The 25,316-nt window shown below is 34.9% G+C and overlaps 3 protein-coding genes across 12 annotated transcripts in view; 2 read left to right on the top strand and 1 right to left on the bottom strand.

Moving 5' to 3' along the window:
- KRAS (KRAS proto-oncogene, GTPase) overlaps positions 1–15,955 on the top strand; it is a 40,890-nt gene extending 24,935 nt beyond the window's left edge. For both annotated transcript variants that reach the window (XM_047866805.1, XM_047866804.1), the window contains exon 5: positions 11,502–15,955. In XM_047866805.1, the coding sequence (XP_047722761.1) occupies positions 11,502–11,618 (117 nt within the window). In that variant the 3' untranslated portion in view covers positions 11,619–15,955. The remainder of the gene's footprint in view (positions 1–11,501) is intronic.
- Positions 15,956–16,186: 231 nt separating this feature from the next.
- On the bottom strand, positions 16,187–22,778 carry ETFRF1 (electron transfer flavoprotein regulatory factor 1). 3 transcript variants are annotated; one of them, XM_047866806.1, is made up of 3 exons: positions 22,655–22,778; positions 17,204–17,291; positions 16,187–17,122 (listed from the first exon to the last, which is right to left on the bottom strand). In XM_047866806.1, the coding sequence occupies exons 2-3, from the start codon at positions 17,252–17,254 to the stop codon at positions 16,901–16,903; spliced, it is 273 nt and encodes a 90-aa protein (XP_047722762.1). In that variant the 5' UTR covers positions 17,255–17,291; positions 22,655–22,778; the 3' UTR covers positions 16,187–16,900. The 3 variants fall into 3 exon arrangements, with proteins under 3 accessions (XP_047722762.1, XP_047722763.1, XP_047722764.1); XM_047866807.1 differs by having other exon boundaries at positions 22,651–22,761; XM_047866808.1 differs by having other exon boundaries at positions 22,588–22,725.
- Positions 22,779–22,820: 42 nt separating this feature from the next.
- Positions 22,821–25,316, top strand: part of DNAI7 (dynein axonemal intermediate chain 7) — a 70,767-nt gene continuing 68,271 nt past the window's right edge. For 2 of the 7 annotated variants that reach the window (XM_047866797.1, XM_047866796.1), the window contains exon 1: positions 22,821–22,938. In XM_047866797.1, the coding sequence (XP_047722753.1) occupies positions 22,936–22,938 (3 nt within the window). In that variant the 5' untranslated portion in view covers positions 22,821–22,935. Of the gene's footprint in view, positions 22,996–25,316 lie in introns of all 7 variants that reach the window. The other 5 variants (XM_047866800.1, XM_047866794.1, XM_047866795.1 and 2 more) reach the window with 4 other exon arrangements.

Raw genomic sequence — 25,316 nt, 5'->3', positions numbered from 1 at the left:
AGTAAATGGAAATTCTCAGTTATTCATTTGCTCTGTTGCTCTGACAAAAATTAATGCCAGATTGACCCTGAATTTTTTCAAAAATTATCTTCATTTTTAAAAGTAACTTTTTCTCTAAGTGAAATAAAATAATTTCAGGTATATTATGTAACATATTTGTGTGAAATGAGAGTTTAACATACAGAAAAAAAATTCTAGAAAGGAATACATAAGGATATGATGGAATATAATTTTCATATACTAAGAAATTGATCAATTTATGTTCCATACAAGACGAACGTTTATTTAGGGTTTTGCTCGTTACATGTATCTGTGAACCCAGAAAAACAGTTTTGTGGAATTTAACTTCTGTAATGCTAGGAGTTAAGAAAATTGATGAACAACTCATTACATATAAAACAGGTTAAACTTATAAAAACAGGTATTGGAAAACTTTCACTCAATTTTGTAAAGGTGTAAATATTTTCAAGTAAACCATTATTCAGCTAGTGTGTATGTCTGTTTCCCTAGTGGAAAAGCTTATGTACTGCTTCATGGCTGTACAAATTTATACACACTGAAAAAACAATGAATTCTATTTTAAGTTTTTTGGGAGGATTAAAAGCTGAATTTCTATGGTTTGATTATAGTATAAACATCTCATTCTAAAACCTGACTTACAGGTTCAAAAAGGAGTTGGTATATAGCACTTCACTATATTTCAGAGGAGTTAAGATTTCATTCAAATCTATTCCCGGGTCCCAAAGACTGGGAAGAGTTTGGTTTCTGTCTTCTTTTTACTGATCTTCTCTAACCAGACTTCTTGATTTCCCTTATAGAGGAAGTACTCAAAAAACATATTTTGCAAACGTAAAATTGAAGGAATGTTACTGAAAATGTTTGTAAACATACTGCCTACTACTAAACCATACCATTAACATTTTATTAACTTGCATTATTTGTAACTTTTAAAAGATACTTTTTAGACAACATTAGTTAATATTTTAGTTCACATTTTACAAAAAAAAAAAAAATCTGAGATTATTGCCTAATGTTATAAAGGTTTGCAAATAGAGCAGGGCTACTCATCCTTTAATAATGCATATGAATTGACCGGGCTTCTTACTCAAATCCAGATTCTAATCCGTGGGTTCAGGTTGGGACCTGTGATCCTGCATTTCTAACAGGCTCTCAGGTGATGCTGATATTTGGTATGTGGACCACACTTGGGGTAGGCGACAACACAGAACACGGTAAAAGGGAGTCGTCTTGTTATTTCAACAATGTTGCCCTCTGCTTCTCAATGATAAGAGCCTTTTAGCTGTGTGTCATGTATGGTTACTACCTAAGAAATACTAGTTTGTTCTTAGTGTTTGATGTTAATGCTTTGCTAGACCACAGCATTCATAATTAATCCAAAAATTACCTGGATTCCTTTTAAAGTAGATTTGTAGGTTTTTTTTATAAGTTTTCTTATGGGGGGAGGTAGGGAAGGTGAATGTAGTATATATGATATGGAAGTGGATTAATTTAAATTCGCTTTGTAGATATTTATATAGAGATTGTCTAATTAAAATACAGAGTAATACAAAGGCATACTTGTAGTACTTTATTTCCTCTAACATTCAACTTTTCGTATATTTATAACCCATCATATCTTTATATAATTTATGTTGCTAAACTATAACTTAGATATTTTAGTTTCTGATCTTTGACTTCTTTTTATTTCATGGACTTGTTGATTTGCCTTTCAAAAATTTATTAATCTTCCTCTGCTGAAATTAATTTGATATTTGCATGCTTTTGAAAGACTTTAAAGAGCTATTCCAAGTAATTGTGGAGGTTATAAAATATATAAAAATTTTAAAAATTTATATTTCCAGTTTCTGTGAAAATTTGAATCCCTGTTTTCTGCAGAGTATTTTGTTACTCATCCGCTATTATTTATTTGCTGTTTGAACAAAATAATTACGTATACTCTTGTTGCATTTTATCAGCAGCTGTTTGTTTCATGCCCTAAGTTTTAGTCTTGAGCATGAACCTAAAACACAAACACCAAACAATTATAAGTCAAGTTAATAGGAATAAGACATTCATTTAGAAGGACTAGATAAGTTATTTTAAGCTTTGGAGGCCACAAGTGGTATCTGTTGCAATTTTTTTTCTTATAACCCTTTAAAAATGCAAAAATAATTCTTAGCTGTGGCCAGTACAAGAAATAGGCTATGGCTGCATTTGGCTTGCGGGCTGTAGTGTGCTGATCCCTGATTCTCTGGGGAACTGTATTGTTTGATTAGATGCTAGAAGTTAGGTCAGACTTTTGACTTGAAATTTACAGGCTAACATTAGTAATTTTAAAATAAAACTTACATATTCTGTGAAAGGGAAATAGGAGTTTTACTCTAGTACTTTTTAAGACAGGATTGCAGACTGTGTATCTTATGAAATAAATTACTTTGTAATTTAAAAAGCCCATCATATAGGCTAGAATATAATGAATTCTATATATTTTTTTTATAATATTTTCGTTTATATCTGAAAGGCCAGCGTAATTTTTATTTTCTGCTAGTATGCTTTATGTGGTCCCTATGTTCCTAGTATATAAATACTGCTACCCCTAGTTCACATTTATCTGGGTAGTTTAGTAATTGCCAGATTTTTCTGGCCTCATTGGGCAGTAGATGCAGTGTTGGCAAAGACTGTTGAAACCAAAACATTGACACCATAGTAATCAGATGTGTGTTTTCCAGTCTGCTAAAATCAGAATTGGGGAGTATTCAGTAAAGTGGATGACAGAAGCAGAATTCTTAGCATATCTGCTACTCCTGATTCAGCTTTTTTGCTTTCTGGAGATCTCAATTTGAGTATAACGGGAAAATTAGTTTTACAAACTTAAAAATGTTGAGTGATTAATTTCTGGCTTTTGTTGTTAATTTCTAGATACTTAAAATTAGTTGTGAGAAGACCTCCATTAAAGAAAACTTTTGACCAAATTGTTTTAAAGCAAACCAAATAAGGAACTCCTTATGTGGCATATTTCTCTTTAATAGTTTGTAGTTGAGTTTGTGTACGTGAGATAAATATCTTGAACTTTAACTTTTTACAAGTTAAAAATAAAACAGTTACTGAGCACCTGCTGTGCTCCATGCATAACCTCCTGTGTAGTGGTTTTGCTGCATTTCAGTAGTACCTGAAATGGACTATAGTTTAGCAAGGTTTCTTGAAAAATAAGCAATACAGAATTGTTTTTTAGGATACATCTAGTTTCTCCCATGCCTGTCCACCAATAAAACTAGTAGTCTTGCATCTGTCTATACTGAGAGTACTTGAAGTGTTATTTCCTTGAAAGTGTTTGCAAGAATTTTTGCTGATAATAAGCCACTCAGCAGGAACTTGTGTAAAATGAAATCGCTCAGTGAAAGCATTATAGGCACCAGGATATAGAGTGATCCTGTGTGTTGACAGTTCCACTTCTGGTGTGGAATACACTTATTTCCTTAATCTCACAGGTGTGTTTTCAGATAATAGCTGAGCTGAAGTTATTGTCAAATCTCTTGATTTAAGAAAAAATTATACATATTGTACACTCTGTTTTACATAAATATTTTCAGTTCTGAAAGTTTAGTAAGTATGTGTGGCAATGAGCCATATTTTTAAGAATAAATCATTGGGTGCCAGTTAAGAGCTTATAGCAGCTAGCCACAGTGGATATTGGACATCTGATTCAGCTACACTTTGTCTTTAAAAATTAGCTACACATTTTGGGGTATGAAACCAGTGTTCTTTGCTAGTGCCAGTGGTTTAAGGTACACACAAGGATAAAAAATGTTCTCTTGATGTCAGTATGATTCTAAGGCATATTAAGAAATGAGAAGTAATTTAAGTCAGAGAAAATAACTGACTCTTTAAAATTTAATATACTTTTATATTAGTAAAAATAAAAAGTGAACAGAGTCACTCTGGAATAACTATTTCTCACTATTAATAATCTTAGCCACTGAGGCCCTAATACTGAATTCTTGGTGGTGGGTAGAAATCTCTTCTTTTTAATTATTGGCCTCCAGTTCTCTCTCTGCATTGCTGGAAACAAAAATCATATATCCTGTACTGGTGATGGGAATGTGCACACTTGAAAAGTAAGACACGTTCAAAATGATTTTAGAAATAAGTTACAATCAAAACTTGCTTCTGTTAAATTAGTAGGAGACCAAAACCCTGTCCCTTACCCTCCCCATCATTTTTTTTTACTACTTTTCTATTGACTTTGTAACTTTTTTTAAACAGAAGTAAAAGTTTATTCTTAAAAAATATGAGCTTTTACCTGGTTTGTTTTATTTTTATGTGTATATGTCTATATTTTAATTTCTTGCATTGATTTTTGAACTGGAAGAGAATCATTTGTGAAAATATCTTAAATGCCAGCTCATACTTTACAGTTTACATATTTTACAAGTCATTTTAATGCCTTACGTTATTTATCTTATTTAATGAGAATTTCTAATATATAATTTTTAAGGACTTAAAAAGTAAAAATACACCCTCTTGAGAATGATAAATATAAAATTTTTAAAAATTTGTAGACAGGCACAAGTGGCTATCTAATTTATAAAGTACCAACATATTTAATAATTTCAAAAAACAGTTGGAGATTTTTATTTTGTAGTTGACTTAGCTAGCTAGTTGAGTAAATTGATTCCACTTAAAAAGAGATGCAAATTTTCTTGGGCTGTAATGATTTTTGTATTAGATAGCTGAATAGAAATATGTCACTGCCTGGGATAAATAACTTGAGATGTACATTTTAATATATAAACAGCAAATTTAAATGCCTCTTTCTTAACAAAACTTAATCTTATCAATTTTAAAGTTTTACTTTAAAGGTAAATTATTGAACTCTACTGAAGCAGTGCTTAATATATATTCTTGTGATTTATAAAAATTAATATACCCTAAAGAATTGAGGTGTCTTTTTTTTTCCTTAACTAGTATAGGCAATGAATGTGTGATAACTTCTGCATGCAAAAATTAAGCCTTAGTTGTTGGTTTACTTCAGTTAATATTTAAATGGCCAATTCTTTGTGTGTGGTTGAACTTAAAACTATAAATCATATTTTTGATATGTATTAGCTTTCTAGGTACTGGGTTCATTTTGTCACATTTGGTTCATAGAAAGACTGATGTTACCAATCCCAGAGAGTTCAAATAGGCCAATCCCCCTTAGTGAGTAATTTTTAAAGTAAAAACAGATTAAGCTTAAAATTAAATGTGTAGTAAAATATACCAGTCTTTCTAAATACTTCATTTTCTTTTAGAATAATAAACACAAATACTAATCTTTTAAGTTAATTTGCACTGCATGGAGATTAGTATTTGTGTATATCTTTTAGATGTAAGCTTCAACTCTGGTGGTATGTTTTTCTAGATAAACTAGGAGTACAGTTAACTGAATACTCTGTCCCCTTTGGCTACTGCTTACTTTTCTGGACTGGAAAAGACATTAAAAACTTTGTTGGCCTCCATATGGCCATACATGATTTGTTGTCATAGCTTTGTCACTGTAGCCTTAAGCAGAAATCCCTTTTGTCCCTGTAGAGTATTTAAATTAGAATGGAAGGTATGAAGCCAATATAATTGGATAGTGCTCTAAAAATTATTTTTAAGACTTCTTTCTAATAAGGAAACAAACTGCACTGTTACTATTCTGTGTGTGTACTTTAAACAATTTGTGATGTTTTCATATTAATGGTATATGGCCCTCATGTAGCATTTTTATTTAAATAATGTAGCTACAAAAGTCCCAATCTCCGATCCACTTGTGGACCCTAGAAATAGTCTGGACAGTGTTTTATTTTTTTTTATTTTTTTTATTATTATTTTTTTTAACGTTTATTTATTTTTGGGACAGAGAGAGACAGAGCATGAATGGGGGAGGGGCAGAGAGAGAGGGAGACACAGAATTGGAAACAGGCTCCGGGCTCTGAGCCATCAGCCCAGAGCCTGACGCGGGGCTCGAACTCACGGACCGCGAGATCGTGACCTGGCTGAAGTCGGACGCTTAACCGACTGCGCCACCCAGGCGCCCCAGTCTGGACAGTGTTTTAATTGAAGATAGAACTCAAGATTCCAGTCCCTTGACCCAACTTTATTTTGAGGTGTGTGTGTGTGTGTGTGTGTGTGTGTGTGTGTGTGTGTGTTTAAATATCTCTTCTGTACCATTTTTCTCCTTCCTCACATAGGGCAGGGGTGAGAGAGGCAGGGATGCTTGTTTTTCCTAAGTTAAATAATTTAAATCTAACTTCAGTTTAAGCTTTGATTAATTCCATGACTAGCAAACTATAACAATTATATTAGTTGATACACAAATACTAATATAGGTCCTAGGTTTTTCCTGATCTCCCCTAATAACTAATTTAAATTGTTTTAAAAAATTCCAATTCCATTACAAAACAAAAATGATTTTAAAGAACAAACCAGGATTCAAGCCCATATTTTAAAACTGCATCCCCACTTTTTTTTTAAATAATCTGATGTCTGTTTTAAAAAGAAATTCTCAAGTAAAGGTCATAGTTTCAAACTTCTTGCACAAGGCTGTCCCAGTAAATTACAATTACCAATGAAACAGACTTTAAAGAAGTTGTGTTTTACAATGCAGAGAGTGGAGGATGCTTTTTATACATTGGTGAGAGAGATCCGACAGTACAGATTGAAAAAAATCAACAAAGAAGAAAAGACTCCTGGCTGTGTGAAAATTAAAAAATGCATTGTAATGTAATCTGGTAAGTTCGGCATATTAATTTTGGCAGAAACCAGATGTCTTTCAGAGGTAACAAAGTAGCAACCACTTTAGAACTACCTAGCGTGTGGGGTTCTGATTGGCAGCATTGAAAGATAAGAAATTGGTAGTTTGTTTCCATCATTACTACACTTATTTTTAATCTAATGTGTATTAATTATAATTGATGTAGTTTTGATAGCTGTATACTACATTTGTCATTGGGTCTAGAGAGGAAGAAAAAAAAAGAAACTGTAAAGAGTAGTAAGGTAGAGTGGCCCAGAAGGTGGGGAAGGGCCCACTCTTATAGTGTATTCTTTCTTTTGGACATTCTGCAAGCAAATACTTCTTCTGCCTGTGTTCTCTAACTTGGTGGCAGCACCATCACTGTTTTACCCAAGTAAGAAACCTGGGTAAAGTCTTGGGATGACTCTTATATTCCTCTTTTGCACCCCCATTTGGAGGCAGCCACAATTTCCTTTGATGTTACATTCCAACTTTTATCACATCATTAGTTCAGGCCCCTATCATTTCTTGGTGGGACTGTTATAACTTATTTGGTTTACCTCTTCCTGCCTTTATTCACGGTGTATTCAAAGAGATACACTTAAAAGAAATGTCATTGTCTTTTCTTTAAGTCCAGTCACTGACTTCCTGTTACGTATGGAATAAAATCTCAAACTTCATAGCAGTTTATACATATATGTCTGTAACATCTTCCTACCCCTCTAACCTTCGGCCTTATTCCTAAAAACTCCTTGCCTGAAGGGTTTTTTGTTTGTTTTGTCCTATGTAAAAAAAAAATACCATGTTATTCCTTACCTTTCCTTGAGTCTTGGCTGTTGCTCTTGTTTGGAATGCCCGTATCCTTATCCATAGTCATATTAATTAGCTAACACTTTTTTCATGATTCTCTACTATCCAAGAATCTTTATTTATAGCCTTAAATGGGCATAATATCCAATATACTGTTCTTAACTGTTACACGCTTGCATGTTAAATTGAAATAACCTCTTTTATGTTTGATTCCCAAACAGTAGAATCTTAGCCAGAATCATGTATTTTTAATCTTTGCAGGACCATAATTTAACAATGTTAAGTTATGTATATACATATTTACGTATACAGTAGCTGCCCATTTGGATTTACTGAGTGGAATTTCTCAGTTTCCTTTCTAACCCAGCCCATATTAAATTTGGTCTTGATCAAAAAATATTTCACTCAGTAGTTTTTATTATATTGATTTGAGTTCTGAAATAGTGTATCTCCCAAAAGCATAAAATGTACATTTGAATAATAGACTCAGTCCCAAAAGACACATGGTATACTAATCTGCTAAACTCAGAAGAAATAAAGCACGACTGGCATTAATTTTTATTGAGATTTATGAACTCTTAATATTCTTTGAGTATCATTGTATAGAGCAATATCTTAATTTAGAAATTGTGGCAAAATTTAACATTGCAATGCAATTTGAAAACTTTTTTTAAAAGTAGAGCTATTTAGAATAAAGTAAGTTTTACACTTTAATTTTTATTTAAAACAAAGATGGAGGCATATACTTTTCCAAGATTTCTAATTTGTGACTCTGTAGTGTAAATGTCAAATAATTAGTGGGCATGATGAATTGAATCCTTGCTTTTTTCAGTGGGCGTAGATATCATTTTATTTAAAAGTGTACTTGGTAATACTTAAAATTTTAAATAAAAATATTTTTACAAAATTAATTTGACAGTAATAAATATATACAAATTTGTTTTTCTCAGTCCTAAAATGAATGGGTTTATTTTTGAGACAGAGAGAGACAGAGCATGAATGGTGGGAGGGTCAGAGAGAGAGGGAGACACAGAATCAGAAGCAGGCTCCAGGTTCTGAGCTATCAGCACAGAGCCCGACACAGGGCTCGAACTCATGGACTGCAAGATCAGGACCTGAGCCGAAGACGGACACTTAACCGACTGAGCCACCCAGGTGCCCCTAAAATGGATGGGTTTAAACAAAATTACTGGGATAATTTTTTGTCTTTATATATGTGTGTATAAAAATGACTAGTTCCCATATGGAAAAAAGGAATTCAGTGTCCATTTTGATTAATTGTAACCTTTCCTTAATCATTGCAATTATTCAATTTTAATAAGTTACATAAGAGTTCAGTATTAAGAGTGCAATATTAACCTAAACTATTTGTCAGAATCTTAGAAGATGGTAATGTTATCACATTCTGTTTTCATTGTCCCCTAAATACTTGAGTATTGTTTTTAACTTAGAATGTGTCTTCTCTATATCCATCTCATAGTTTTTCATTTTATCTGCTTCACTGTTTTAGTACCATTGACATTTTTCTTCATTGTAAAAGTAGTTGAAATGGAGTAGGCTACATAAGCATATGTGATAAAAGGGAATTTGTGAAGGGTAGGGGAGTTGGATTAGATCCTCTTTTAAGATTCCATACCATTCATAACCATTTATGATTATAAATTAGTCAAGGGTTGGTGAATTATAAAATAATGGTTCTTTATTACATCGTTGGAAGCTTTTGCATTTTGTGTGTTAAGAAGGTTAGCATAAAGATTTACATATATTAAGCCTTGATTGTATTGCTGATAAGTTATATTTTATCACTTTTCCTCTCCTTTGGGTGAAGGAAAAGCATATGTTGTGCCAGTAATGAATGATTTCAGAAAGTGGGGAACATTATTGAGTGCAATTTAGGGGTTTTATTGGAAACTTTTTCCCCTGAACTTTTCATTGCTGTTCATGTGATAATTCTGGTGGTTTTTTTTTTTTTTAATTTTGTTTATTTATTTTCATTTTTGAGTGGGGAAGAGGGGCAGAGGGAGAGAGAATCTAAAGCAGGCTCCATACTCAGCATGGAGCTGAACGTGGGGCTCAGTCCCACTCTTGAGCTGAAATCAAGAGTTGGTAGCTCAACACACTAAGCCATTTAGGTGCCAAATAATTCTGGTTTTCATCCTATAACTACTTATTTAAACCTTCACCAAGCCTCTCATTCCTGCTCTGTGTTTACTTTTTTTTTTTTTTAAGTTTATTTATTTATTTTGAGAGAAAGTGTATGTGTGGGAGGGGCAGAGAGAGAGAGAGAGAGAGGGAGAGAGAGAATCCCAAGCAGGCTCCACACTGTCAGCACAGAGCCCTATGCAGGGCTCAATCCCACGAACTGTGAGATCATGACCTGAGCCAAAATTGAGAGTCGGACACCCAACTGACCAAGCCACCCAGGTGCCCCTGTGTTTACTTCTTCAAAAATATATTTTTCTTTTAGATCTGTTATGAAAATTAGTTAAGTGTAACTTAAATGAAAATGCCCTGAATTAATTTTACTATTTTGAAATATTAATTGTAGAAGATTTTTGTAGTGTAGTAAAGGAGAAATCATATTGCTGATAAATTTTTAAAGTTTAAATTTATTTTCAAGAAATAAATAACTTACATGAATGTGTTTATATGAATATTCAACAGAAGTAGTTAAAATGAATAAAAATTCAGTTTTCATTATATTTAAAGTGTCTTGATTTATATAACTTTATTTGCTGAGTATTTGTTCCTAGGACTCCCTCTAGTGTCTCTGAAAGCATCAGTAGGTTAGCAGCTTTTTAAAAAGAATTACTACTCACAGATTTTAAAGTACATAGAGAATCATACTTTCTTATTTTTAAATTTTGCTTTTATATTTAGCTTGTTTTTTAATGGGGTCATAACAGGAATTGATTTCTATAATTGTATAATTTCAGTATTGCAGGGTTAAAATCTACCACTTTGAGAGTGCCATTTTTCACTTTATGAATTATTAGGTTGAAAATTATTCTACTTGAAATCACTTTCAGCCATTATTTATTTATATACCTTGCTTTGATCAGGAATAGATTTACCAAAATGACTACATGGAAATTTCTTTGAAGATACAGCATTTGGCTTTATATGGCAAACTTTTGAATATGTAATATATTAATTAAACAGAAAGTAAAACAATAATAAATAAAAGAGAATTTCGTCCAAATTGATAACCATACCACCGTTTAAGTGATTGAGCTCATTTCTCTACAAGTCAGAGGTATTACATGTTTCAAAGTATTGTGTCTTATCTTTGGGGTCAATTCAAATTTCTTTTTTATATGTTAAGTATATGAATTGAAACTAATGCCTTAATATATATTATTTTCAAAACTGTAAGTATATTTGAATACTGTTTATTTCTTGGGGATTACTTAAATCTAACGGATTTAAGTAAGTATTGAACCCAGAGCTCAAATATTGTTGCTGTCAGTATTTATGAAAGTGGTACATAGTTGCATGTCTTATATCTAACATGTAGAAACTCAGAGATAATTAAGTGTAAATGCATTTTCACACACATAAAAACACATGCAGAAATGCACTGGGATTTGGTGACAGAAGTGTGTCAATATGAAAAAATAAGTAGCAAAGTAAGTTCTGGGAAAAAGGTACTTGTTCAGCTTATGTAAGATTCTGTACCACTGCTTTTCTTTGCCTTTTGTGAAAATCAGTGTTCCTATTTATAATGTTGACGAAATACTCATGAAGAAAACATTTAAGGATCCTTAAAGTCTTAAAAAAAAAAAATCCTAAAAGTCTTTGTCTAAAGAGAAATGTAAAGTGTCCTTATTCTTTCTCAGTATTAATGTCTCCAGTAGTAGTATATCCTTTCTGTTATCTCTATACCTCAATCCATCATATATATTCACATTTTAATATTTGTTATGTATTTCAGGGTGTTGACGATGCCTTCTATACATTAGTTCGAGAAATTCGAAAACATAAAGAAAAGATGAGCAAAGATGGTAAAAAGAAGAAAAAGAAGTCAAAGACAAAGTGTATAATTATGTAAATACAATTTGTACTTTTTTCTTAAGGCATACTTAAGTAAAAGTGGTAATTTTTGTACATTACACTAAATTATTAGCATTTGTTTTAGCATTACCTAATTTTCTGCTCCATCCAAACTGTTAGCTTTTATCTTGAATGCTTATTTTAAATGACAGTGGAAACTTTTTTTCCTCTAAGTGCCAGTATTCCCTGAGTTTTGGTTTTTGAACTAGCAATGCCTGTGAAAAAGAAACTGAATACCTGAGATTTCTGTCTTGGGGTTTTTGGTGCATGCAGTTGATTACTTCCGATTTTTCTTACCAATTGTGAACTTTGGTGTGAAACAAATTAATGAAACTTTCGAATCATCCCTATTCTGTGTTTCATGTAGTCACATACATGGATTAATTACTAATTATAACTTCAGTTGAGATTTCATGATTCGTTTTACTGAAACATTGAGGGAACATGAATTTATGGGCTTCTTGTAGATACATCTTGTAGGTATTAATGTCCTATAGTTTCAGTCACCCTTAATGAATGTAAAGTTACACTGTTCATAAAGGTTTCTCCATCTTTTCACTGCTGTTTGTCATAGTCACGCTCCCCAAAATATTATATTTTTTCTATAAAAAGGGAAAAAAAGGAAAAAAATACAAGGCAATGGAAAATATTAAAAGGCATTTACTTTCTGTATTAGATAAATTCCTATAATACTCTGAATAGCTTTTCCTGTTAAGGCAGACCCAGTATGTGATGAGGATTATAGCAACCATTTTGGGGCTATATTTACATGCTACTAAATTTTTGTAATAATTGAAAAAATTTTAACATGTATAAAAAAATTCCCATAGGAATTAAATATAGTCTCCCTGTGTCAGATTGCTCTTTCTTAGCATAACTTTAAATCTTTTGTTGAACTTCAGTCTTAGAAAATAGTTTTAATTCTGGTAGTGACATAAAAGATTATTTGGGCCAGTTAGCTTTAGTAGATGTTAAAGAGACCAAGACTGCAAGGCCAGGCCTTGTGTGAACGTTTGAGCTTCATTAAGAGTTTCATGGTATGGACTGCATCCCTGTGGCCTCCCAGGGTGCTCATGCATTGGGTGGTCAAAAGTAGGGACTAGCAGAGTTTGGATAAGTTACATTCTCACTATGTGGTGGTCCTCTGACAGATCAGGAACATCACTTTTAAAAAAACCAACAGAACTTTTTAAAAAACATTATTTTAAATGAGATTTTGGGGTTGGGGGTGGCAAGACTTTAATTTTTTTTAAACAATGAAGTGAAAAAGTTTCAAAATCTCTAGTATTGGCTAGTTCTCAACACTGGCTAAAGTAACATTTCATAAACACTTTACAAGTATGGTCCATATTTAAGAATATATAATGCTTAAAAAATAAACTAATAACATGATTCTTTCAATGCGTTTAAGATGTATTTTTAAGTATCTGAAGTAAGATGGTGTATTGAGGTGAAAATATCACTGGGCTAGGAGGAAGGTGACTTAGATTCTAGTTACGTGTCTTTTACAATTCAATTTTGGGCAAATCACTTACTATCCATTTCTTCTATGTTAAAAGAAGTCATCTCAGAGGCTATATCTAGCATTACAGCTATGTGATTTACATTCAGTTTACATAAGGAATACCTATTTGTCAATCTCAGCACAATCTGTAACTTTTTACCTGTGTTATCTTCAGTGCCAGTCTTAGGCAAAGTTGTGCAAGAGGTGAAGTTTATTTTTGAGTATCTGCTCTCCAGTATCAGTATCAGTACTCCCCCACATTAGTGTCATTTTGCCTGCCTACCCTTCTACATGCCCCATGACTTGATGCTTTCCTTTTAATACTTTTGATTCCTCTAACCTCAAGATTTATTGCTGCTTTGGATATCTCTGTGAAGGCTTCCCATCAAGTCACATTAGTCAGGCCTAACATAATCTGACAGATACTATAGTGAGATGGACCTAATAGCTAATTTTTAGATGGTAGCTATATAGCAATTTAACTTTGATCCTTTTGAACATCATCTCTTTGCTACCCGGTCCATTAGTGACTAAGTAGGAATTTTCATACCTGCTATGAATAGACAGAACCCTATCCAGTGGAAGAATTTGATAAAGGTAGTACTGAAAGATGTCCTTAGATAATCTAAAATTAGGACTAGCCCTGGTAACAGTGATACATTCCATTATTTTGACAAGCAAAATCTTACAATGAAAAATACCTTAAAATTTAATTCACAAGGCTTACTTTTTAGCAGAATTCATTTATTCAACAACTATTTGAGTGCCTACTAGATGCCAGGTACTGCACAAGGCACTGGGGATATTACAATATCCCCCAAAAAGGGACATGATCCCTATCCTTAAGTAGTGCTGATATTTTAGAGTGGTCTGTAATATCTTAGTGAGGCATTTGGCACATGACCCAGAGATAACATAATGCATATTTTAGTTTTGCAAAGAAGGGATATGGTCTCTAAGGTTTCTTCCAGTTCTAAAATAATTGTTTTGCTCTGATTCCAGTAAAGTTGTTTAATCAAGCTACTTTACATAAATCACTTTACTTCATTATTTTAAAGGAGTAAACTTGACTATATATTGTTTTTTATTTGGGATAATTATGTGATTCTCTTGGGACAACTTATAGTACATATTAAATCATATGTCAGATAATAACATTAAAATTCCCAAGTGTGTATTATTCTAGTTGGTCTCTTTGTATAATAATTAAAATAGACTTAAAATTAAATAATTGAATTTAAAAATAGTTTTATTTATCTGGGTATGAATAAACAGATGCTTGAGCTAATTCACAGAAAAAGAAATTTCTATGTAAAAATCAGTCCAGTTTCTGAAATGCTGTGCTAAATTACAGGTTTATGGAACATTATCTAGATAGGGTGTTAAGACTTTATAGTACTTCCTCTTGTTTCTACACAAGAGAAAGAAATGGCCATATTTCAGGAATTGCAGTGCTTAACTGAGGGATTTTTAGGACTCTTGAATTTTTTGATGTAGCTGGGCAACTTTTTTTAGGCAGTGGTAATTATCCTTTATTATGTGAATTTTGAACGGTTTGACACAAGGTTTGTTTTTGTAGGGATTTTAAAAGGGGAGCCATAATTCTAGAAATAAATTTATGTAATTATTACGGCCTTAAAGATAAAAATCCTTGTTGAAGTTGAAAAAAGTTGCTAAATTACATAGTCTTAGACATTAACATGTTTGTGGAAGAATGTAGCAGAAGTATGTAGTATAATTTCAGTGAATATTTCCAATTAGGAATTCTAGGCTCTATTTTAACTGAGTCACACTGCATAGGAATTTAGAACCTAACTTCTAGGTTATCAAAATCTTTGCCACCATTGCACAATTTTGTCCTAATATATAGAAACTTTGTGAGGCATGTTCAGTTGCAGTTTGCACAAGTTCATCTCATTTGTATTCTGGTGATTTTTTTTTTCTTCTAACCATTTTCTTCTAAACGATATATATACACATTCAGTTTTTCTGGTAGGCAATAAAAACTGTCATTTCCATTGTCAAAAAATAATAATTTCTTGGTAACTCTGTATTAACGGTTTTTAAAAAAAAATCAGTTACTTTAAAACTGAATTTATATTTAATAATTTCTGTTAGTATTGGGTAGCATGAAATCTGCATTGAGAAATTGAACAGCATACAACTGGTAGATGTAAATTCCTTCAGAAAATGAAAATTATTTCTTCCTAAAGATACATTTACATGAGTTCTTGAAGAACAGTCATAACTAGGTTAGTAATTGTTTTCGTTTAATAGTTTTAAGTGCCTGTTTGGGATGATGATAGGCAATTTATATGAGTTTAGGAAAAAACAAAGTTTTCACTTGCAGAAATGTCAATTACAGAGGGTCCCCCTCCCCATAGAGCTAAATGGGTTATGTAATGTTTTATCCAAAAGTTTCCAATTCCACTGTCTTGTGTTTTCATGTTGAAAATACTTTTGCATTTTTCCTTTGAGTGCCAATTTCTTACTAGTACTATTTCTTAATGTAACATGTTTACCTGGAATGTATTTTAACTATTTTTGTATAGTGTAAACTGAAACATGCACATTTTGTACATTGTGCTTTTTTTTTGTGGGACATATGCAGTGTGATCCAGTTGTTTTCCATCATTTGGTTGCGCTGACCTAGGAATGTTGGTCATATCAAACATTAAATTTAAAAATGACCACTCTTTTAATTAAAATTAACTTTTAAATGTTTATAGGAGTATGTGCTGTGAAGTGATCTGAAATTTGTAATATTTTTGTCATGAACTGTACTGCTCCTAATTATTGTAATGTAATAAAAATAGTTATGGTGACCACGACAGTGTGTACTTCTTGATGGAATTTGAAACATTTGCCCCACAGTTGATACAGAACAGTAATATTAGTGAATATTAGTGAATCTTTTGCAGCTTATCAGTTAAGTATAGTCTTTATTTGTGAAAGGTGTTGTGAACATTATGTAAAGGTTTAAGTGTTTACTTAAAACCGTGCTAGATTTAGGTCCATTATCATGTTAATTCATTTAGAAGTAGATGCAAAACAGATCTACCTTTATGATGAAACAATAGAATAACATTATTTATTACTTTTTATCAGTAAAGGTACTTGATACACAACAGGTGACTTGTTTTAAGACCCAAAGAGAACCAGCAGCAAAATTAATGGAAGATATTAAATAGGTATGTATGTAGTGCCAATCACTGGCAGCCTACTTCAAGATCAGAAATAATCTTACTCCATACATATTATTTCTATAACTACACTTAAATCATTGCCAGGTGCTATTGTTTTGTATCGAACCTTGAATGTGTGCTGTCAAGTGCCAAATAGGGCCAAAAATAAGCTGGTATTCCTTCAAAAGTTAAGGGAATTAATGTGTAAGAAATTATTTTGCTTAGTTAAATGTGCATTAAGTGGCATTTTCTTGTCAGTAAAATGGAGAAAGAGGCTAAGAATAATTGGCAAAAACTTACTAAGTTAAAATTATTTCAAGTGTACTATGTTTTCATTCAAATTGGGTATGTATTAAATTTTAATTGGTAGTTGGCTATGTTGCTAATTTTGTGTAAAATTAAGCATAAAGTGTTATTGATGAAGCTCTGTGAATAGAAATTGAAACCTATTTTAGTTCAATAAGGCAGCACAGGTATTTTTTTTTTACAAAACCTGTATATCTTGCCATTTTAAGACACAATTATTTTTTATCATATCTGGTATACATAGATAGCTGACACTGAATTTCAGTCAAATTATAGTAATTGTGATCAGTTAGTTTTGTTGATATCTGAATAATAGCGTTGTTTCATCGCTCTGTATTTCCTAAGGAAGTATAAGGCTTCTAGCTCTTTCATTACAAATTCGCCCCGTCCAATAAGTTCTTTGATCTTCTCTGGGTCCTTCACATCTTTGTTTTTAAGGAAAACATTCTTCAGACGCCTTTTAAAATAGTCTGCTCCTTTTGGATAGTCTCGTCCAAGATACAGCAGCTTAAAAAAGAAAGATTATATATTTCTAAACAATCTGTATCTCAATAACATATGTATAAAAATGGCAACATAAGTACTTACATTTTTATAAAGGTTCAGTACTTCTCCTCTTAAAGAATTGGCCATTTTCATTTATTATGAAAAGTATCTGCCTTTATACATAACATACCTAAAGAAAAATAAAAAGTTTTGTAAATAACTGCATTATAGTCTCTTTTAGAATCAAAAACAATTGTACATATTGGGAATATGGAAACTTTGTTTTTCATTCAATAAATAACTTTTTGAGCACTTTATGTTCCAGGCACTGACGTAGCCATGAAATGTCAGATAAGATATGTGTTCTCACAGAACTAACCTCTCTTGGGGGAGACATAATAAGAGAATTTTCTTACGAAGGAAAAAGGGTAATGAGAGGGAAAATGAATTGTCAAAGAGGGATATGTAGGTGTACCTCCATTTATACGAGTGAAATGAATGAGATTTGAATCCAAGCTGCATAACATTACACAAATTACTTAACCTTTCTGAGCCTCAGTTTCCTTCCTGTCAAAAGGAAGACTGTCTACAATGCTCTCAAGGCAAGGCCAGATTTGTTTGGAGGACACGGAAGAGGCCTGATCATATCTAGAAGGGTGCTATACTAAGAGAGGCCAAAGAGTAGAAGCTGAGTGTGGGAGTCAAGCAGGGTGGCTCAGTTAAGCATCTGATTTTGCCTCAGGTCATGATCTCATGGTTCCTGGGTTCGAGCCCTGCATCTGGCTCTCTGCTGTCAGCACAGAGCCTGCTTTGGATCCTCCGTCTCCATTTCTGTCTGCCCCTCCACCACTCATTCTCTCCCCGCCCCCCTCTCAAATAAAAACTTAAAAACGTGAAATTATTTTAACATACTTTGTTTATACCGAAGTATTATTTCAGTGTGTCATGTTAGCTACATTCAAGTGCTTATAGGTTATCAGTGGCTTAGTTGTAACCATATTGGACAGCACAGCTTTAGAGTATATTTCCTGTGAACAAGGACATTTCCCTACAGAACAGTACAACTATCAGAATCAGGAAACTAATGCTGCTACATTACTACTGAAATCCACACCCCCTCCACATTTTGGCATTCATTCCAAAGATGCTCTATTTTATAGCAAAAAGGTCCAAACATTACACACTGAATTTAGTTTTCATGTCTCTTTAGCCTTCAATCTGAAACCGATCCTCAGGGTTTCCTTGACTTCTATGAACTTCATACTTGCGAAGATCACAGGCCATTTATTTTGTAGAATAGCTGGAGACTACCACAGAACTGTTCAAAATGCTTAGAAATAACAGAGTAGCCTGAGAATGGGAGCAAGGGGTTGGAGAACAGGAGGGATCAAAAGGCAGGAGGAAATCCTCGGGGATGATGGAGATGTTAATTATGATTGTGGTGATGGTTTTATAGAAATGTCAAATTTATCAAACTATATTTACATTTTAAAGAAGTATAACTTACTGTATGTTAATTATACCAGTAAAACTTTTTAAAAATTGGTGTAAATATGCTGGCAAAATGTTAGGAGTAGAGCTGGGAGATAGTGAGGTAGACATGGAAATAGAGATCTATCTAAACCACAAGACTGCTAATTAGGGTAGGTGGTTCAACTGGCCAGCAGTCAAGTTTCCTAAAACCTGGTATGCCTCTCTGGGGTGGGAGCCCTGGGTGTAAGCACTTAAATTTTTTTATTTTAATGTTTATTTATGTGTGAGAGACCGAGTGCGAGTGGGGGAAGGGAAGAGATGGGGGAGACACAGAATCTGAAACAGACTCCAGGCTCTGAACTGTCAGCACAGAGCCTGACGCAGGGCTTGAACTCACGAACTGAGAGATCATGACCTGAGCCAAAGTTGGATGCTTAACCGACTGAGCCACCCAAGTGCCCCCCAAAATTTAAGTTTTTAAAAAGTTTAAAGTAAGTATGGCAGCTAAATGAAAACCTTTTTATTTCTTGCTTAAGTTCATAAATCTGGTTCTCTGGATTCTCTTTCTTAAGGGGGAAAAAACCACACAGGAACAAACATTATTTCCATTTTATTTTTTATTTTTTTTATTTTTTTTAATTTTTTTTTTTAATGTTCTTATTTATTTTTGCGACAGAGAGAGACAGAGCATGAGCAGGGGAGGGGCAGAGAGAGAGGGAGACACAGAATCAGAAGCAGCTCCAGGCTCTGAGTTGTCAGCACAGAGCCTGATGCGGGGCTCGAACCCACAGACTGTGAGATCATGACCTGAGCCGAAGTCGGATGCCCAACCGACTGAGCCACCCAGGCGCCCCATCATTATTTCCATTTTAATACTTCTGTAATTCCCCTCTTCACTAGTAGTTTTTGAGCTAATTCATACAGCAAACATACAATGCAGCAGAACAATTCTTTAAGCTTTCTTGGAATTTTCTGTTTTTCTCCAAATTGCTTCTGAGCTTTCCTCCCAAGTCTGGTAATCCTTTTCTGTCCATTTTTATAAGTGAAAGGACAAAAAAAGCTTTTTAGAAGATTTGTATACATGGTTGCAACTGATAGACTCTGAGCTTCTCTTAGGATCCGAGTGGGCCATTGTTGGGGAACCTCTGAAGTCAAAGTGTTAGATCATTCCTCCTGGACTGGTCAGATTCCCCAGAGAAGAAACTTCCAATTTGCTGAGGATTTGCCTATCTAATCTTGAGAAGTGGAAGAAGGGGGACCTTGCACTCAGCAGTATAGACACCAAATTTACTTAATTTCTGTTTCCAGTGTGGTTCTCGTACTTAGTATACCTGAAGACACCCCAGTGTACAGAATAGTATTATTTTGTCAGAAATCAATCTCCATGCTTCTGTAGGAGTAAGAGGTATGGTCCCTCCAGAGGTGTTTCTCAAAGAGCTTTCACTTAATCTCTTTGATTTACTTCATTCTTCATTTCCAATTCCATTGGCCCTGTTCCAGTGCCTTTTAAGAATTATGCAGTATAAATCGGGCTTTTCTGGTGTGTTGAGTCACATTCATTTATCTGGTTTGCAGCTTCCGAAATCTTACTGTTGTCATCTTCTCTCTTCTCTCTCATTTTTCCAATTTATTTTTATATCCCTTCACTGAAGATTTAGTGGAGTTTTGGAAAGGAATGAAGTCAGATGGATGTATTTAATTTACTATATTAATACCGACTTTCAATTTTAAAACTTTATTTTTTTTTATTTATTTTTTTTTTTTTGCTGAGAGCCAATTTCCAGTATGGTTAATCTTACTGAAGAATGGCTCTTCAGAACCACGTGCTTTAAAAACGATTCTAAATCTACATAGACATAATTTCAAATTGCAAATTGTAGCCTGTTTAATTTTCTGGCCAGGAGCACAGCTTTATTTAACTCACAATTTGTCATTTGTAAAAACTTGTAGAGATCTGGCTTAAAGTGTCTTTTTAGTTTACAAATTATACATAATAAAGGATTTGCGCAGCAAAAAATGTAGCTGGTTTGATTAGGGTAAAATTGTCCCATTCTTTGATATGGTACCTTATAGGAATCATTATTATTTTGTGTTGACCTTTAAGTATTTGAGTAGCCATTGGGAGAAAGAGGTCTCCCTGGGTTCACAATTGGTGAAGCTGAAGTGCAGCAGGGACCGGGGACTGCTCCTTAATCCTGCATGAAGTCATGGAGGTTACTGCTCTTTGTAAAGAAGCAAACTCTTAGCGACTGAGAGAACTCCCCTACCATTCTGAGAATGCATGTGGTGGGCAAGGAGAAGAAGGTACAATCCTCATTGATAGCTTTTTCCTAATAACTGTGGACTGAGGAGTTCAGATTTAACCAACTCCATTCCTGGGTTATCTAAGAACTGTCATTTTACTGGTTGCCAAAAGCTGTTGTTAATTACTTTTCCTCATGAAGTTCAGATGCCAATAAAAGCTGAAGGAAAACTGGCAAAGAAAGGCAGTGCAATATTATTATTTATTGGGTTCTGTTAGATATGACTCAGACAGTTGACACACATGTCCCTAAACTAAGCCTAAAAAGCTTCACACAAAAAACCAGTGCCAGCACCAAAGGATATGTTATCACAGAGGTAGGTGGCAAGAGATTTTTGCCCCCTAAGGCTGGTATTTGGCTTGGTTGAGCCCTACCCAGAAGCCAGAGTATAGAAGTGAGCTGAAAAGAGCTATTTATGTATATGTTCAGAATGGGTGGATATTGTTACACCTGTCTGAAGGCAAAGAAGAGGGAACAGGAAATCGCCCTTACACTTAGGCAACTTGCAAGAGAAGTACGAGAGAAGAACCAAACTCACTGGTACAATCTTTTATAGCACAGTGACCCCTAGAACACAGTCTAGTGTGTTCTCACACATCCATAGCAATTCCTCCTCCCTGGGAGGGAGGGGGCCTAGAGTGTAGGGCTTGAGCAAGTCCTCTCCCTTAGAGGCCTACCATTTTAAGGTAATTTGGGAAGAACGTTAACACCTCCTTGGCCCATCAATCCTAACTGAATTGACTGAGGTTTTATAAACAGTAGTCTGAAACACTAAAAAGCTTACTTTCATATTAAATGGCTTCAGAACCCTGTATGAGGTCGATATTAAGGTGTTTTGTATCTTGCTACCAGGGCTTGGAGATGGAAATGTCATAATTTACAATCGGATTTCTGTTACAATGGGGATAATAAGACCTCAACCCATAAGACTAGCTCAGTAATACTTATTTACTAATACATTTCATCAATGAAGTTGGAAAAGAGAGAGCATTATAAAATTACAATTCAGAGATAAGAAATGGTGTCAACGATTTTAAAGTATTTCACGTTTTGTCATGCTAAAACAGGGCCCTGAGATCAGAGAATTGGGTGAGGATTTGGAGGGAGCCTAATATCTTAATCACTTAATGTCTTCTAGTTTCCCCGTGGGTCTAAATTGGTAGTGTTTCTTCTTGCGGGGAGGAGACTGAAATTCTGAAGGTTGTGCTACTGGCTAGTACAAAGAGCCGGTGACCTTGGGCCAGTAACTTAATGAGTCTTCCTGGGCCTCAGCGACCTTCAACCATAAGACTTTACCCAGGATTTGCTTCAAATAATTTCCACTTCGTCGTTAGAGCTGCTCTTAGGAAAATCGGCATCTACATAACTCGCACAGAGAGTAATCTGAACCATGTGCAGAGAGAGGAATCCGAAAGTCATTAATTTTAAAATGACCAACCCTCTCGAAACTAATTTGTTTAGTCCTTCTCTAAATTGCCAGTTGAGCCCTGCCACTCGGTCGGGCCTAAGCTGTGGTGGCCCAGGCAGCCCACCCGGGTGTCAATCACTTGACCCAGTGGCGTAGCCAACGGCTCCCTTCCTTTTCGAAACCCTTACGGAAAGAAGTGCCCCAAAACACTCCTGGGAAACTGTGAGGAAGAGAAACTGTCAACGTCGGAAGACGTTCAGAAACCCTTTGCCACACCCGGTAGTCCCTGCCCCAGAGCATACTTCACGGCCTCCAGACCCCAAGATCTGGAAAACAGAATAAAACGCCCCGGCGGCTGCACTCACGCACTTTCCGGCATTCCACAGCCATAAAGGCCTCCGACCACTTCGACTCCAGGGTCGGTCAGCCTCGAACAGGGCGGTGTTGATGTGGGGCAGCCAGTCAGAGAAGGGGGCGGGGCGCCGCCCGGAAGAACCCCAGCGCGATTGCGCGGACACTTCCGCGAGGATTTGCGCTCTTTCCCTAGGGCGCAAGTGGGCGGGGCTTGTCGTCCTAACTACCCGGGAGCGTTTGTCCACGCAACTCTAATCTCAGATTTGGCCCGGTACCGGGTTTGCGCTTGCTGCAGCATGGTGAGCGGGAAAAGTGGTGGAGGGGCGAGCAGTGATTCACCATGTTACAATGATATAGTAAGAGCATGTCATATTTTAGAGGGGAGCCGGTCGGTTTAAGAAAGCACCCATATCCCTGTGGGGAGTCTGCCTTCTGATTTATGGCCTTCCCGTCCGGGAGATGGACAGATGGGAATCCCAAACCGGTTTCGGCAGACGGGGGATGGCCATTGCGGTCAGATGGTGTCCTAATCTGGCATTGTTGCTAGGTTTAAGAATTGGTCTGAACCTGGTAGTTTCCAATAATGATAGACGTTTCCATTAAATTGCTTTTTTTTTATTGGCAGCTTGGCAAAAGTATGTTTTTGTGCCTCCTCAGTGGTTAATTAAAAACTGTTACAAGTTATTCTGCTTTGAAAAATTATTTTTTATGGTCTGTTGTGGAAATATGAATTGTTTTGTAATTCAAGTTACTCAGCTTGCCTTGCCTTTATTAAGTATAATAAAGCTTCTTGCTTTATTTTAATGCACTTCTCAGCTGTCATGACTTTTCCAAGGACACAGACCAACCCTGTAGCTATGAGAGTATCTTTTCCCCCATTTTCTTAAATGGGACTTCCATCTTCTATGGTTAAAACCAAAGGAAGTAAAAAATGTAGTTAGTTATTTAATTCATTAATTAGGGGGAGATACAAATTAAATTCTGTGTGTTGGACACTAGGCTAGAAGTCAAGGATCTAAAAGTGAATATTGCAACCCCTCCCTGCTCTGGGAGACAGGCTAAACTAAATAATAATACAGTTTTTTAACCATAACAATTGAAATGTCTACAATGGAGTAAGATTAATTGGAAATAATGAAGTTGGGGTGAGGAAGGACACAGAAAGAGAAGAACAATGCTTTTCAAAGTGTGTTTTAAAGTATGAATGTGAGTTTCCAGAATTGATGGAAAAAAATAAGGTGTGGAGAACATTCATGTCTGGAAGACAAGGAAGTAAATGGACTTTAAACTGACTTAAAACTGCTGGTAAATTGAGGGAAGAATAAGCCCTTAATTTATTTTCCATTGGAGCATAAATTTCATCTTATCCCTCTAGCAATGTTTCTCAAAATGTCCCTGGAACATTTGCTTTTACCACATCTGGAAAACTTGTTAAGATACAGAGTCCAGGAATAGACTGGACTCCAAGTCTACTGTATTAGTTTCCTAGTGCTGCCAGGTAACAAAGTAAAACAAACTAAGTGGCTTAAACAATAGAATCTTACTGTTTCACAATTCTGGAGGCTGATAAATCTAAGATCAAGGTGTTTCCAGGGCTCTGCTCCTTCTGCAGGTGCTGGAAAGGAATCTGTTCAGACCTCTTTCCGAGCTCTGATAGTTCCTTGGCAACATATCCCCATTCTTTATATGGTGTGCTTTCTGTGTGCATGTCTGTATCCAAATTTCTCCTTTTTATAAGGACACCAGTCATACTGGATTAAAGGCCATTCTGTTCCATTATGATCTTACCTTAGTTTAACTAATTATATCAACAACAACCCTAGTTCCAAATAAACTAAAATTTGGAGGTACTGGGAGATAGGACTTCAACATATGAATTTTGTGGGGATGCAGTTCAGTCCTTAATATCTACTGAATCATAATGCGGAAGGGAAAGTGAGTGTGTACACTTTTACTGAAGGAATATGCATTTTTTAAACAAGCATCCAGGTGACTTTTATGCCCTCTGAACTTTGAGAACTACAGTTGACCCCTGAATAACAATGGTCCACTTTGAATTGTGGGAATCCACTTATAGGCAGATTTTTTCTGATAAATACAGCACTGTTAATGTATCTTTTTTTATGATTTCCTTAATATTTCTTTTCTCTAGCTTATTTTGTTGTAAGAATACAGTATGTATAAACATAATACACAAAATATGTGTTAACTGACTATATGTTATCAGTAAGTCTTCTAGTCAACAATAGGCTATTAGTAGTTAAGTTTTGGGGGAGTCATAAGTTACATGTGGATTTTTGACGACATAGAGGTCAGCACCCCTAACCCGTGTGTTGTTCAAGGGTCAACTGTACTATACTACATAATTGTCATAGACTATGAGTCTGGAGTTCTCTCTTGTCCAGCAAGAGAGCGGACACAGAATTGAATATGAGAAAGGCTAATGTCCAGGGGGAGACAAGAGCCCTGAACAGGGGTTTGTCTCCGTATTTATTGAGCGCACAAGATTTTACACGTGTGGTGAACGTGAAGAAAACAATCAGATAATAATCATTAACTTGTGTGATTAAGAAGCAAAGGGTCTGGGGGGCGGGGGGCAAGTGGAGTGTGTGATCAAAGCACAATAGTGTATTGGTGTCAGATGGAAAGTAATTTCCTGCAGGTGATATAACAAGTT

The sequence above is a fragment of the Prionailurus viverrinus genome, chromosome B4, assembly GCF_022837055.1.
Source record: "Prionailurus viverrinus isolate Anna chromosome B4, UM_Priviv_1.0, whole genome shotgun sequence".
NCBI lineage: Eukaryota > Metazoa > Chordata > Mammalia > Carnivora > Felidae > Prionailurus > Prionailurus viverrinus.
The sequence above is the reverse complement of the archived record's forward strand: the minus strand, read 5'-3'. Positions and strand labels throughout refer to the sequence as shown.

What these genes read in the sequence shown, in the direction of transcription:
- ETFRF1 (XM_047866806.1), bottom strand. Translation starts at nt 17,254, where the DNA reads ATGAAAATGGCCAATTCTTTAAGAGGAGAAGTACTGAACCTTTATAAA. An exon ending in TACTGAACCTTTATAAAAAT is followed by an intron (nt 17,123 to 17,203) that starts GTAAGTACTTAT and finishes TTCTTTTTTAAG; the next exon opens with CTGCTGTATCTTGGACGAGA.